The sequence below is a fragment of the Chiloscyllium plagiosum genome, chromosome 1, assembly GCF_004010195.1.
Source record: "Chiloscyllium plagiosum isolate BGI_BamShark_2017 chromosome 1, ASM401019v2, whole genome shotgun sequence".
NCBI lineage: Eukaryota > Metazoa > Chordata > Chondrichthyes > Orectolobiformes > Hemiscylliidae > Chiloscyllium > Chiloscyllium plagiosum.
In genome coordinates, this window is record NC_057710.1 from 108,152,864 (window position 1) to 108,169,223 (window position 16,360).

Consider the following 16,360-nt stretch of genomic DNA (forward strand, 5'->3'; position numbering starts at 1 on the left):
GTACAATAAATTCTGGCCTAGCCAACAAAACTCTTCATCCTGTGAATGAATAAGAAAGCAGTGTGTGCTATCTACAAAAGGTGCTGTAGAAATTCACCAAGGCTCCTTAGCACCTTCTAACCCATGACCATGTTCACTTTGACAGATGAGGGCAACAGATACATGGGAAACCCACCACCTGCAAGTTCTCCTCCAAGCCCCTTACTATCCTGACTAGGTGGGAAATATATCTCTGTTATTTCTGTGTTGTTGGGTCAGAATTGAGGAATTCCCTCCATAAGGATATTGTGGGTCAGTCTACAGCATGTGGACTGCAGCGGTTTAAGCAGGCAACTTGCCATCAGCTTCTCTCGGCACAACTAGGGACTGGCAATAAATGCTGGCCAGTCAGCAATGGCCATGTCCTGTTGAGCGAATGAGAAAAGATTGCTGCTTTTAGTCTTTTGTTTGCCTGTATACCTAGATCCCTTTTTTGATCACATTGTCTCTTTTTTTTAAACCAAGGCCTTGTTGATGTTTATTTTACCAGATGAATTTGTCTCTCATTTATCTACATTCCCATGTCCCTTTTAATACCAGCTGATTACTGACTGAAAGCTAGCAGAACTAATTTACTATTTTAATTTTTTTAGTTAGTTACTAAAATTTGTCATGATTTTTAACACCTCGTGACTGTTCTACAGGATTTCCTTGTGTTGTCTCACCATCAAAGCAAGATGACCAAAGAAAATACGTTAATGGCCCATTACCCACATAATGCCTCATTATGGACCAGACCAAAACACCTCAAAATACATTGAGATAGTCTAGACCCTAGCTTTTACTTATTTGAAAGCTAAATGTCAGGCATTAATGTTCCAGATGCAATTCGATTGGTCAAACAATTGACTTTAAGCAAAACACACTTTATTTTTACACTGCAGATAAAATACAGGCAATAAAAGTGAAAACATTGGCTTAACTGTAACTCTGTAGAAATGCTAAACTGAATAATATGTTAACTACTAATTAACTGTTCCAATGTAGTAGCATCTATTTAAAAAAAAGCCCTTGGTAAAGGCAATTCACTAAAATTGTCTCACATGCAATTCTAGCAGCAGGAACAGATCCCCAGCTTTTAGCTATAACAGAGAGGAATAGGAGGTTCCACAACCAGCAATTGCAGAAAGCTAAAACTGAAAATCCTGGTTCTGTGGGAGCTTGACCCCACCCATTCAGGCATCTTCTATGGTTCAAACATTTTAAAAATCTACGAGGCATCACAAGCTGTTTACTCTATTGCCTGTGAACAGACTGCTCCATACCGCTGCCTCAGTGTTTCTTAATAAAAAGGACAAAGTACACCCCTTGAAGCCATAGTAAACTGAGAATTGCACATGTGCTTTAAGCAACTTTATCAACCTGTCTCACCTTTTAGAAGATTTATAAATCTGAATTCCACAATCTCTGCTTTCTTTTGAAAACTGCAGTATATTAAAACAGCCCTCTGATTATTCACCCTCGTTAAACAAACTGCTTCCCATTCCTCCAGGGTCGTTCTTCATGTGGATTCTATCTGCTTGTCCTTAAGGGATACTATTTTGGGAAATCTGTGCTCAAAAATCTTAGATATAAAAACAGCAAACTCATTGTATTTTGTCTGATAACTAAACCCTTAATTGGAAATGGAATTGGATGTTGCTGCTGTGAGAGACGTAATTTTAGATAAAATGTATTTTTAAAGCTTCTGTAGTGACGCTCAGGCTGAGGAGGAGCTACCACTGACAGGAAGGCATGGAAGTGCAGAAATTGAATACATGTGGTTTTGAGGGTGGGGCAGGGGGCCATGTTATAGGTGGTTGTGAGTAGAATACAGTTGGGTCCTGTGTAGTGATAAATGTTTCTTTTAAAAATAGTTTGAAGATTGAAGAACCCAGGCATCTCCACCCTAGTGTACTGTATGGGAGTGAGAGTTTTAAAGTCATTACATGGGTATGCATGGCTCTCTGAAAGCTGCATTTACGATCTGGTTTCCCTGTGATGGTGGTGATTGGTCTCCTCTTTGAAATTCGGCTGTCGTTAGGGTGACGGTAAGTAATTATGTACAAGTCACCATGGCCGGTGGTTTGGAAGCTATGATATTCCTGTGCTTGTCTTCCTTGATAAAGGTTGCAGGGCCTGAGAAGGTGCAGGTGAAAATAAACTTGGTGGTTTGTTCCAGTACATTCTGGAGAGTGCACTCGATATTACCTTATTGTGCGTCTGTGTGTAGAACTGCAGAGTGAATCAGCAACTGGAATGCTGATCAGGTCAGTAGACACCCAAGTTGAATGAAACAAACCTATTGTCTATTGTTAGTGAAACTCTGGTGTGGGCCTTGCAGCCGACACAGATGGTTTACGTTGCTACTGAGCCCACTTTGTAGCCAGCATTTTGATATGTCTGGTACAGTTGGGCTCCCTAAGGTTAGCCTTGATGTCAGTTATTGATTCTGCAACATGGTGCTGTTTGTTTTTTTTTAATGGTGATAGTTTACCCTTTTTAAGCAAACCTCAATTATTTTGCACTTAGGTGGTGCAAATGTTACTTGTCATTATAGGAAACATTGCAAAGGTTGATAGAAGTTTTGAATGAATTGATGTTGGATAAGGTTAAGATTTTAATCTGGCACTGAGATATTTATTGTCCCAAGTGTAGTAATAGGAGTTAGGCTCCTTAATCTTGATCAATTATAATTTTGTAAAATTCTTGAGGTAGAGGCTAAATGGCTTTCCTGTAATTCTATTTGTTGCGTGTTGTCTTTGCACTGATGTAGTCTGCATTATTATCAGAGAGGTTGTAAATCGAATTGAACATTACAGTTATGAGTGAAGAGCTTCCATATCAAAAGGAAAGTCATAGAACAGTAGGAGCTGATTGTTCCAAAGTTGCTTTCTCGAGGATTCCCTGAAGTGGAGCGATGGGCTGTGATGACTGACCTTGCACGACTGCAGCTAGTTTCCTTTCTGCATTAGTATGCTGGCAACAGCAGAGCTTCAAGTTCTATCTATTGTCTTCAGTTTTGGGGCTTCTTGGTGCCATAGTTGATTGAATGGAGTTATGATGCTTAAGGGAATTGCTCTGGCTATTCTCGTTTATTTGGTTTTGTAGATATTTTATAATCTATCTGTTCAGTGATGTTATTACACACTTCGGAACAGGTGGGATTTGAAACTGGGTCACCTGGCTCAGAGTTAGGGGACATTACCAATGGGCTACAAGAGTCCCTCCGACTGAAGGCAAACAATACTGTTATATCCATATCGGGATCAAGTTGCAGTGAAATATGGAACCAAATAATTTTGTCAAATGTGTGAGTGCTAGAGAATTTCTATGTAGGTAACATCTACAAGCTATCATATGAATGGTGCTGATAGTCCCAGCAACTGTTAGTTGTTAATATTCTCACTTCTGAGCTACAGGTTCCAAGTTCAAGTTGCATTTTGGGGCTTGAGAAGGTTGGCACTCCAGCAAACTATTAATGGAGCATTGTACTGTCAGAAGTGCTGACTTTCAGATGTGACATTAAACTGAGGTCCTGTCTATAACCTCACTTCAGAAATGCTTCATTGGCTGTGAAGTACTTTTGAGATGTCTGGTGCTAAATAAATGCAAGCCTCTCGTTACTGACCGCTGCCTATCCGCCCCTCTCAATATATTAATTTTTTTATTCATTCACAGGATGAGGATGTCACTGGCTAGGTTAGCAATTCTTGCCCATTTGTAATTGCCCAGAGGGCAGTTAAGAGTCAACCATATTGCTGTGGGTCTGTGTAGTCCAGATGAGGTAAAGATGGCAATTTCTCTCCCTAAAGGACATTAGTGACCCAGATGGGTTTTTCCGATAATTAATAACAATACACCCCTAATCCTAGATATTTATTGAATTCAAATTCCACAGTCTGCCATGGCAGGATTCCAACCTGGATTCCAGGAACGTTACCAGGATCTCTGGATTAACAATTCAGTGATAATACCAATAGCTTCACCTCTCTAATTACATTTATCCTGTGTTTTGTGAATGAGACAATGGGTCATTTTCCCCATTGTTGTTGTCATTAGTTGCAATGAAATAGAATGTTCATGATGCTGATCAGACCCGATGGGCTGAATGGCCTAGTTCTGCATCTGCTGCTCCATCTTAGTTATTATTTGTTCGCAGGTCATCTTTAACCTTTAAAGTTGAAATAATATTAGAGGCATAGCTGCAGCCAGATCATAACTTGATGAAATCAGCAAAGCTAACTGCCACTGGCATCTCGAGTGGTGGGGTCCCTTGGAGGGGTCACTGTAGAATTTCCCACTTTGCATTTCTGACTGAAGATCCTTGCAGGATCATTAGTTTGCCCACTCCCGTGGGTTATTGATAGACTGGTCACAGAGCAGCCTCCTTTATGTTGCACTATTCTTGTCTGACTATTCTGGATCTGCTGAACTGTGTCTGTTCAACAGCAGCATGCTGTTTTCTCACCAAACCAGTTGTTCAGTGCAAGGTCTGGGCTGGTCTTGGTCCAGGCATGCATATGTACATCTTGAGGTTAGAAATTAAAGTGTTACTTGCTTCTGCTGATGGGTCATGCTGCCTCAGAGTTTCCCAGTTTATCTGCTGTTGGGATGTCTTATATCCTCAAAGCACCATGTTAATGCAATTGGTATCTCACTTGGCATGGCAGCTGTGATAGTGGGTGTTTTCTACTGTGGTGACGAGACTTGATCTTCACTGGGACTGTGCTACTTACTCTAAACCACCATTGATATGAAATGGATAAGCAGGGCAAGAATGAAGGCAAGTAGCCTTTTCTTTCATTTTGGCCCCCTTACAGTATTTTGTCTTGCAGGGCTCAGACAGCTTGGTGTTAGTTTTATTGAGTGCTCTTGATAAACATAGAAGTTCTTCACCCAAAATACATTCTGTTCCTTTAGTTCTCTCTGTGAATTTTCACATAATCCACATGAGTTTTAACTGATATGTTGGTTTGGTTGCTGGGAGTTAGTGGGATATTTCAGTTAGGTTTTTGGCCTGTAGCAATGGGAGTCAGGTCGTGTGTTCACGATTCCCAGGCCATGTGTGGTAATATTTGTCTCTTTACTCTCTCCTATTCCTGAACTCTGAAAGGCTCGGCTCTGCTTGGAAATATTATGAAGCAGTCTGTGAATGTAGCAGAGTAGTATGGTTCTCTGAAATTGGTTATATCAAGCTGCTGCTTGTATTCTGTAGGAAAACTTTCACATTTAATGCCCAGAGGTTAATGCAAAGAATGTTGGCAATTGGACTGGGCTGAGTTCAACTCTTGTCATAATCCAATGCTGAAGTTGCTATTGACTGGTCTACAACTTATTTAGATTAGATTAGATTAGATTACTTACAGTGTGGAAACAGGCCCTTCGGCCCAACAAGTCCACACCGACCCGCCGAAGCGCAACCCACCCATACCCCTACATTTACCCCTTTACCTAACACTACGGGCAATTTAGCACGGCTAATTCACCTGACCTGCACATCTTTGTGACTGTGGGAGGAAACCGGAGCACCCGGAGGAAACCCACGCAGACACGGGGAGAACGTGCAAACTCCACACAGTCAGTCGCCTGAGGCGGGAATTGAACCCGGGTCTCTGGCGCTGCGAGGCAGCAGTGCTAACCACTGTGCCACCGTGCCACCCACCATTTCATTTCTGCTTTTGTAGCAGTGAGTTTTGCAATTTACTAAGCCATTAAGAGTCAACTTATTAATTTCGGAATGGAGTCCTGTTTAAGTCAGTTGCCAGTTCCTTTGCCTGAAGAATAATTAGTACTGTGCGCAGAAGAGGTGAAGGTATTTAGTCATCTGTCAGAATGATTTGAAGGCTTCACTGCAGGTTACCTTTTAAGTGCTATGTTTACTAAAATGGTAATGTGGACTTGGAAAATACAGGCTGGCTTAACCATGGAAATAATATTTGTGAAGACAGCAATAAGTCTTATGTTGGGTTGAATCATAGCGAACGTTAAAGGGTTTGCATTTTTTCCAAAGGATTAAAAGCCTACTAATGACAGCACATGATTATTTATTGATAATCATGCATAACTCTGAAAGTTCGAACTCTGAAGCAGTGGTCTCTGCTTGCTTAAATTGCAGTAAAATAAGTATTTCTTCTTATTAAAGAAGGTTGCTCGTTTGGGAGTGTGAATTCTCTCAGCATGTTAAAACCTTAGCTGGCTGTTTCATACACAGATTTATACTCCGTTGCAGACTAAGCATTCTCTTTTATGCTGGAGGTTTCTCATCTATTTTGAAGGAAATTTTCAAACTTTATCAAATAGACATGCAAGCTTTTGGGAATAAGAGGGATCCAGAGATTAGTCCCATGTGTAAAAGGCACACAACTGAATATTTTAATGTTTAATCAGAGCGCAGCTGAGTCATATATCTAAATCTCATGGCTCTTTTACTTTAGAGAGTCGAGTGGTATTTATGGAAAATTCATGTGATTATTGACGCAAGGATACATTGGGTTAATCTCTTTCCGAGTTTTGAATGTCTGCTCATTTCTCTCTGTGTCACAACTACATTTACCAGCAGCTTGTAATGCAAATGTTTAAAAATTCACTCTGCATCATGTATATCTTTCAAGATGAATGCCAAGTGTTTAAGTGAGCTTTATTATAGACTGTTAATTTAGGTAGATTTATGGAACCTACCCAACAACATGCAATCTTGATACTAATTGATTTCTGAAAACACTTATTTGTGTTGAGGAGAATGCTATTTAAATTTAAACAGTATTTTCTAATTATCCAGCTGAAAGTAAATGTTTAAATGTTCCAGAATAGCGAGGGAAAGGAAAGTAGGGAAATGACTAAAAGAATTTTTAAAAAATTAACTGAAGGTCTTTGATTAGAGCCATTGAATTAATATTCAAAATGGATACTGGCTAAAAATATGTTAAAGGAATTCTCAGTTAAAATTACTGTGTTCTTGGCAAAAACACTGATTTACAATCAAACCATATGCTTGGTATACTGAGAACAGAAGTACTGACAGGAATTAATGGAAATGCTGATTAAGTGTTTTCTATTTCTGATCGTGCTTTTCCCCCTGGCCATTTACTCGTGTGGTGTTGACTACTAACGTGGATACAATTTCAAAGGAACTGGCTCATTGACCAGGACTTTGCTAGAATAGGCATTATGGAGTATTAATCAGTCAGCAGGTTGTACAGTACTGACGGTGTTATAGCCAATGTAAATCTATTTTTTGCCACTATGCTCTTGTGTTCAGTATTCAGAAATGTTACTAGAGTATGATGAGGAGCAAGAATCCCAATATCATTTCCCTCCTTAATTAAGAGATGGCAAGATCAACCCTGACTCTCTGGCCAGCTGATTGATTCAGATTCATTTATTGCCAGTGGAATCTGGAGATTTTCTAGCTAAGTTATTAACTGAACAAACTCATTGAGTGCTGCAGATTTTGTGGGTCGTTCTGTGTGCTTTGCAGTAATTTAGTCTGTCTACTTTCAACCACTGCTTCTTGTCTGTTGAGAAAATGGAAACTATTATCTCTGGTTTCTGTTATAAATTCATTTCTAGTCAACGAATAATGTTTGATAAAACTCCTGTGCAGAGGCATGAGAAATTTTACGACATCAAAGGTGCTATATAAATGCAATCATTTGCTCTGTTGGGTTGTTTTGGAAACCAGGATAGTGGTGGTACTGAAGTCATCTTGTAGATTTCTTGTAGATGACTTTGATGTGTTTATAGTGAGATTTGAATTTGCTTTGCTTTAATGAATGAGTACAATGTAGAAATTTGTGCCTGTACTTGCATTATTATAGTTGCTAATCATACAAAGTGGGATCTTTTCAATTCAAGCTTGTAAATTATGATCCTCTAATATGTTTCATGTAAGGTTTAAGCATCCTTCCAGGAATTTTGAGTCTCAATTGCAAGTACCCTTTGGGCACTTTGTTTTAAGGGAAATACCTCGAGCTCTGCCTTCCCTAGTATTTTGTCTGTGCTCACCATCAGCAGCTCTGTATACTCAGCAGTCTGTATGGTAGCTTTCCAATTGATCTTGATGGTGAGCAGCATCCCTGCCACGGAACTATTTCTCCCTTTGTCTATGTGAAGTGAAACTGAAGGACATCAAATGGCTGCACAGACTATGGACGTGTAGATTATACAGCACAGAGTAGGTGCTGCCTCTGTCTGCAGCCAATTGTGCTGACTCTTGGTAAGAATGATCATCTTAGTCCCATTCTCTTACTGTTTTCACCTAAAGCCCTACAAATCGTATGGGTTCTTCATTTTCTCCCATTTAGTCTTGCAGCATGCTTTCCAACAGAGTTGTAAATGCAGCAAACAAACTGTTGAAATGACATTTCATAATTTAAAAAACATTGAAAATGAGTTATTTGTATGCTAAAGGATGCATGGTATATTTATAGACTGCATCATTCATTTGGGATCTTATTTAACTGTGATGGTGTGTTCAAGTTCATTAACTGATGAGGCCACTTGGATACTGCAGCCTTAGATACTGGTTAAACTAATAAAATGGTTATCTTACGAAGCAGAAAATATTTTCATATAAATGTCATAACTTGGTGAATCAATGTGCGTGCTTGGACTGAACCTGCTGTACAGTAATTGCTATTTCTTAGCAAGCTGCCATGTATGCAAAATTGATGAGAACATCAAGAGCCATGACTGTGCGATGGATGTCTCTTCAGGGTATCTCAAGAAACATTCACTGGCTTTTACTAAACTATGGTCAATATCTTAGTTTGTGCTCTCAGCATCGAGTCAAGCCAGAAAATTATAACTCTGTCAACATGGTCCATATTGTGCAGTCTCTGTCCTGTTGTTAGGTCAGGTTTTGAGGTTTACTCCAAGTCCAAAATAAATTTGCCTTCCAAATTATACACTATTTTCTATTTAATAACAAACAATGAATATCTGTATATTAACAATGGGCAAATAATCTCCAGATTCCAAATGTGCAATTCCTTTATGTTAGCGTTGTAGTTGATACTTGTGGGTGCAATAATATGTGACACATTGATATATTGGAGCAGAGGCTGAGTTTCAACTGGTTTTTGCACCTTACTTTGCCACCAGATGGTTGTAAAACCAATGACAGGATGTTTACTGAATTTTGCCTGCCACCTGTGTACGGGTTGAATAAATTGTTCAAAATTAGTAGTTCAGGCATCATTCCTTGGACAAATCGAGCAAATTTATCATACTCAAGTGCTGATGAAGGGCTCTGGCCCGACACGTCTATTTTCCTACTCCTCGGATGCTGCCTGACCTGCTGTGCTTTTCCAGCAACAACACACCCTCTGCTGTCATCCTCCAGTCCCCAGTAGCACGTATGTTAAGACAGTTGGAGCTCCGAACTGATCTGCGTCAGAGTCTGGGGTTCCAAAATTAAAGCTTGTGACCTCACTTGGGGTCCTGATCTCTCTCCCCCCACCTTGGGGTTCACCTCATCAAGGGGAAATGACACAAAATCAACTGGAAGATAAAACCTAAGGCTTTCCGCTGCTCAGCGAGCAATGTTAACTCTCACTAGGACCTTGCTTACCATCTGAAATGCTTATTCTATCAGCTTCTGCATCTTGTCTTCCACCCCAAATGCTGGCTGCTAGAATCTTTCCCCTAACAGTTCAGTTATTGCATGTCTCCCTGTCACTTCCTTTGCTTTGAATATTTACCCAGTTTGCTATTTTGGAAGGGGAAGCTGTGGTTATTTCCTTAGCAATGTACCAAATCATCCTCCGTGATCCATTTGGCGTTAGGGAGGAATGGAAGACAAAGGCTTAAGGAAGAAATTTCAGAACTTAAAGACTCAAACAGCTGAAGAAATAGTGTCAGTTCTCAATGGCCACTATTTGTGGATTGATTGTAATTGGGTTTGCACAAGAAATTACGTGTGGTATTGGAGGACATTTTGGAAATAGGAAGAGAGAGGTCATGGATTACAGAGGAATCTCGATTATCCAAACAACATGGGCAGGGAGTATTTTGTCAGATAATGGAATGCCAGAGAAAAGTTTAGCCAAGCATCAGGACCTTGCAATCTTGCCGGATAATCCAAAATTCAGATAATCGAATGCTGGATAATCGAAGGTTCCTGTGTAATTTGAAAAGCAGGATGAGAATTTTAAAACTTAAAATTAGGTGCTTTTCCCCTATCTGCTAATCTCTCTTTGTCACTGGTGACAGCCCCTACTTTTATGTTGTCAATAGTTTGTGTACCTAAGATCACTGGGACCCTCCGTGCAACATGCTTTCACATCTGTTCTTGGTGCTTATTCACTGCAAAAATCTCAGGGTGACAGCATCAAGTTCCTGATGTGGACCCCCAATTCACCATGAGGGCACATTGATCCAATGCAGGGCACACTGGGCTTTATTGTTAGGGGCATAGTATACATAAGGAAGGATGTTTTGCTGTCCTTCTATAAACCGCTAGGTGAATGTGAGGTCTGCAGATGCCAGAGATTATAGTCAAGAGTGTGGTGCTGTGAAAGCACAGCAGGTCAGGCAGAATCCGAGGAGCAGGAGAATCGACATTTCAGACAAAAGCCCTTCTTCAGGAATGATGAAAGGGCTTCTGCCTGAAGCGTCAACTCTCCTGCTCCTCGACTGCTGCCTGACCTGCTGTGCTTTTCTATAAAACACGAGTTAGTCCTTGGCTGGAAGCCACACTGTGTAGGAAAAATGTGAATGTATAGAGGAACCTTGATTAACCAAAGGACACAGGCAGGAGTATTTTTTTGGGATAATGGAATACCAGATAACACAGTTTAGCCAAGTATCGGGACCTTACGATCTGTTTCGGATAATCCAAAATTCGGATGATAGAGGTTCCCCTATATTGGAGAGTGAGTTGAAGAAAATAACAAGACTGGTTCGAGAGATGACAAACTTTACTACTGATTGCAAAGTTATGGTGGTTCTCCTGGAGAGGAGTAATAATTAGCATTTGTACTGCCTTGCCATCCTTTTGCTTTATCATGCTCCCACCCCCAAACTGCAACTAACTACTTTCCCAGCAGATACTCCCACAGAGACCCTTCTTAACTTTCATCTGATTCCGTGATGATGCAGCCTATGCTGAGCTATCCTTAACTTAAATTTCAGCCTGTGTTTTCCTCAAAACAGTTTACAATGTTTTCATTGTTCTATTGAAGTCATTAGTTTTTTCAGCCTTTCAGACTTCACAGAATACATTTAATTAATTTGGCTTTAACTCCAAAGTCAATCACTTTGGACTGGCATTATTACAAGCATTAAAGATGCAACCTACAGTTCAGCTGCCTCATTCCTGATGAAGGGCTTTTGCCTGAAATGTTGATTTTCCTGCTCCTTGGATACTGCCTAACCTGCTGTGCTTTTCCAGCACCACTCTAATCTTTCTTCTGCCTTGATTCTGATCCTACCTTTTCTAGCTGTTAACTTCTTAAGTGCAACCCCATTTTTTTGTTTTAAGCTCAATAGCCTTAACATTTGTTTTAGTTGAATTTATCCTATTTCCTCCTTTATAAAGTTGAATTCCTAAAGCTAAATACTATATATTTTAAGTAAAACGTGAGCCATGAACGAGATATTCACAGTAGACCCAATGATTTTTCTCACCAATTCAGTTCTCATATCCTCTCTTCCCAAGACACTGGAGGTTCTCGCTCATTTAATTATTTTATCAGCAGGCTCATCAATAAACGCTCCTGTGGGAAGAGTTTTTTTAAAAATACCCTCTTTGAAAATGAATAGTGTCCTCGAATCTAGATTTCTGGATGATACAGTTGACTTCGATGGACAGGTAGATGCTTAGCTGAAATAAATTGGCTCTTACTTTCCAACATAACTTCATTGAGCTGGAACTGTGTTATTCTTTGTTTAATATCTATGTAAATTCATTTGTGGGCATATGGTTAGAAGTGACTCACTCCCAAACCCTGTCCATGAAGCGAAATGTGATCTAAGCATGAAGAAGCCGTTGTTCTGGTCCCAAAGCTGCCATCCTGTGAGATTCCCTGGACATCTAGGAGAAAGGAAAGATAATGTACTGATGGAAATCCAGCAGAGAAAAGAAATGGACAACTTCGCCTTGCCTCCCAGGTTAATGGAAAAATTGAGCAGATAAATTGAATTGCTGTGACTGGTTTGTGGAAATAGAAAACCAATTAGATGTACATTACCAATTTCAGTAAATATCACTTTGAGTCTAGTCACTGATTTAAGAAACACAACAGTGGTGATGGTGTAAGCTGGTACCAATTAATCCCACAGGCATGATTTGTTTGTGCAAAATTACAGTTAAATTGGTTCAATCTGACTCTTGCTTTAAATTATGGTTTTGTGCACAATTCCTGAGGCTCAGGGTTTTGGAGAATGGGTGAACTAACTTTAGAGTTGCTATCTTTTCAGGATTTTTGGGTTCCATGACCTATCAAAGATCAAATAATTCTTGTTTTTGCAAGTTAGAATTGAACAGATCAGCAATTCAGAGAATCTGTGAAACGGTGGGAATTTGTTTTGAAAGACCTATTTGTACCATGCTGCAGAGAATCTGTGTGAGAGCCTGCTTACATCAGATTAAGGATTCCTGGGTTATTAAATTGAGGATAATATTTTAATCCCTAATTATTGTACTTATGTTTTATTTACTGAAGAAATGTCTGAAAAAAATTGTGATTACTACAGTATCATAGGTACAAATATCTGCTCTTTTCAGAGGAAAATGCAAGTTGAGAGGATACTTGAGAGGTTTGTAATGACCCTCCAAAGATCATCCCATCCACACCCAGCCCCTGTCCCCCATATCACTGTAACCCTGTGTTTACCATGGCTAGCCCACTTAGCCTGCACATCCCTGAGCACTACGGGCAAATTTAGCATGGCCAATACACCTAACCTTGTATGTCTTTCCTTTGTGAAATGAAACTGGAGCACCTGGCAGAAACCCCCACAGACACTGGGAGAATGTGCAAACTCCACACAGAAAGTCAGTCATCCAGCACCGAAACAGACCCTTCGGTCCAACCAGTCTGTGCCAACCATAATCCCAAACTAAACTAGTCCCACCTGCCTGTGCTTGGCTCATATCCTTTGAAACATTTTTTTATTCATTTGCTTATCTAAATGTCTTTTTAAATGTTGTAACTATATCCGATCCATCACTTCCTCTGGAAGTTCATTCCACACACTGCCCTCCCTTTTTATTTTAAAAATAATTGCCTCTCGTGTCTGTCTTAAATCTTTCTCCTCTCACCTTGAAAATATGCCCTGTAGTCTTGAAATACCCCACCCTCGGGAAAACACGTCATTCACCTTACCTATTCCCCTCGTGATTTTATAAACTTCTGTAAGGTCACATCTCAATGTCCTACACTCCAGTGTAAAAAGTTCCAGTGCCTCCTTATAACTCAAACCTCCATTCCTGGCAAAGTCCTGGTAAATATCTTCTGAACCCTCTCCAGCTTAATAATCATCTTCCTGTAACAGATAAACAGAACTGGGTCATAGTACTCCAGAAGAGCCCTCCCTCGCCAACACCCTGTAGAACTTCAACATAATATTCCAACCCATATACTCAAGTCACCCAAGGCAGGAATTGAACCAGGGTACCTGGTGCTGTGGAGCAGCAGTGCTAACCACTAAGCCACCATGCCACCCATAAATGTCCATGGAATTTTTTACCTTGGTAATTTCAAGTTTTCATAATTCCCAATTAGTTGGTTATTCCATCCTTGCAACACCCCAAACCCCACAGGACCTCAGCCTTTGATCCAAGGCCCTTGTCTCACTGCCTGCACTCCAACCCTCTGACTTTATCCCTGCAGTGGCCTCCAGTGCAGCTTTGTTCACTGACTCGACTCTCCTCAGTGATTATCCAGTCATGGTCAGGGGCTCTCCTATTTTGTGGCTGACCTGTAAGCCTGCCTCTGATTGAATGAGCAAACTTCACTGAAATCGCCAATCCTACAAATAGGATTACTTTTCTCTTTTCACACCCATGATTGAATTTTCCCAGGAATCTTGGGTGTATTAGGGGACCAATCCACCTGCTTGTCTCCATGTGTTTTGAATGCTGCTTTCCAAACATTTACATCTTTCCTCATTCTGGCCTTGAAATCTGTAAGGAGGGTCAGTCTGTCAGATATTCTTGGCCTCTTCAGACAGTACATAAACCTCTTTGTTCAAACTGAAGGCATGGGAGCACAGAGACTGGGGAGCTGGGACGGAATGTAATCAGACAGTACGGTGGGAGCACTCTATAACATACACAGGCTCAGCATTGAGCAGGCTAATCAACCATAATCTATTGGAATGGTGGATCAGTTCAAGAGAGTGAATGGTCTGCTCCTGTTTGGAAAATTCCATGAGTAAGCTGTCAAGAAACAGATTTATCTCAATATTTCATGACTAATTTCATCAGCCTCAGGTGGTATCAAAATATAGATGTGTGTGTAAAAGTTAATGCCGATTTTCTGCCTGAGGCCACCCTTTGTAGATACCAAATGTGCTTATTTTATAAAATATTAATGTTCCTGAGGAATTAAAACATCTATTGCAGATCATTTTCATTTTTGACGGATTTTGGCTTGTTGATTTTTTTATTGTTGATACTTGACTATTTAATTGATATGAACAGCTTGGAATTGTTCAGAAATTTTTCAGAGTTCTCATTATTTATTGATTTATTTATTTGTATTTAGGTTGTTGTGTCCACAAATATTGCTGAAACTTCACTCACTATTGATGGCGTTGTCTTTGTGATTGATCCAGGCTTCGCTAAACAGAAGGCAAGTATTTAACCCTGAAAGGCGCCTTTTTGAATAAATGTTTCCATCCCCTTATCTGTCACTGCTTTGACTAGAATTCCATGGTGTCCTTGCTATTGAAATCCCATGTTTCTTGGTAAATATCATTTGTTAAATAATGAGCATTTCACTAAACTCAATTTTCATTTTGACCTTTCCTTATCCTAGTCTGGCAAGTAGACTTTTTGTGCTTTATCTGAGGGTTCTGTTGGTGCTGGCAGCTCCAAATCCCAGAATCTGTATGAGCCATTTTTTATTGTTTTAACATAATACGGTAGAATTGTCCACAGCTGATATCTGACCCAATATGTGCTTGAAATTCCCAGGTGGATAGTGCATTCGTGTCTCCATCTAAAGAAGATGGTTGACAAATCCCAAGTATTTCTCAGAAGGGTTATTGAATTGTGCATCTTGCAAAGTTATATTTAGATGTAACATTAATGTGAATCATCAGGATTTAAATATATTATGAATATGGATTTAGAGTTTAGATCTTCTGGCATATTTTATTAGAGCTTTAGAGTTAGCCCAGAGCTAGACAGGATTACCCTTTTTTATTTTACGATGGACCATTACAGTTTTACTTTTCATTATTGTCTAACAGTTTTTAAAAATTGACGTGATGTATCATCCCCACCTCCGTCGGATGCCATTAAAAATAAATACTGAGCAATCGATGATTCATCCCTACTGAACTGTACAGAGCTTATAGTTTAAAATAACAGTTAATTTTACCATCCTGAAGATGAGCGTATGGTTTATTTTTCTCAATTTATGTACCATAGATAGGAGCAGGAATAAACCTTTCAGTTGTTTGAGCCTGTTCTATGTGGCATCATGGTTAAACCATGTCTGAACTCCATATTCCTGCCGTTCACAATATTATGTGTACCATTGAATAAATGTATCTTGTTCATCAGAGTAAAAATCCATTTAAAGCTAAATCTTATTCAGTGTCTGGTTCTTTTTAACTTCTTTTTCTCCAGAGCCTTTGCTAGAATGTAGGAAATATATGGTAATATTGGAGATGGTGAATTTGCATAAAGAGTAAGCAAGTCAAGACTTTGAAAATGATGCTGGGTACAGACAGTTTGTTGTCGATGTATGTCTTTTTCACATTACTTTTGAAATTATGGACCTGGAAGTGAATTTTTTTTTAAAAATGATCTTACTCATTACATTGTTATGGATATCTGATGTTGCATTTTAATAAACTAATGCTTTGTTCACATTTGACTACATGAAAGATGAAAATATTTCCTTGCCCTTGAACTACTAATATGCATTCCAATTTTTGTTCTCTTTCTTTTCATGATCCACAGGTGTATAATCCACGTATCAGAGTTGAATCGTTGTTGGTGACTGCTATCAGCAAAGCATCTGCACAGCAAAGAGCTGGTCGTGCTGGTCGTACCAGACCAGGAAAGTGCTTTAGACTCTATACTGAAAAGGCCTATAAAACTGAAATGCAGGCAGGTTTAATATCATTTTACAATTGGTATCATCTTATGGCATGCCATAGA

General features: G+C 39.6%; 1 protein-coding gene across 2 annotated transcripts in view; it reads left to right on the forward strand.

The window, feature by feature from the left end:
- Positions 1-16,360, forward strand: part of dhx15 (DEAH (Asp-Glu-Ala-His) box helicase 15) — a 103,789-nt gene that overhangs the window by 66,750 nt on the left and 20,679 nt on the right. For both annotated transcript variants that reach the window (XM_043693906.1, XM_043693916.1), the window contains exons 7-8: positions 14,733-14,819; positions 16,160-16,309. In XM_043693906.1, the coding sequence (XP_043549841.1) occupies positions 14,733-14,819; positions 16,160-16,309 (237 nt within the window). The remainder of the gene's footprint in view (positions 1-14,732; positions 14,820-16,159; positions 16,310-16,360) is intronic.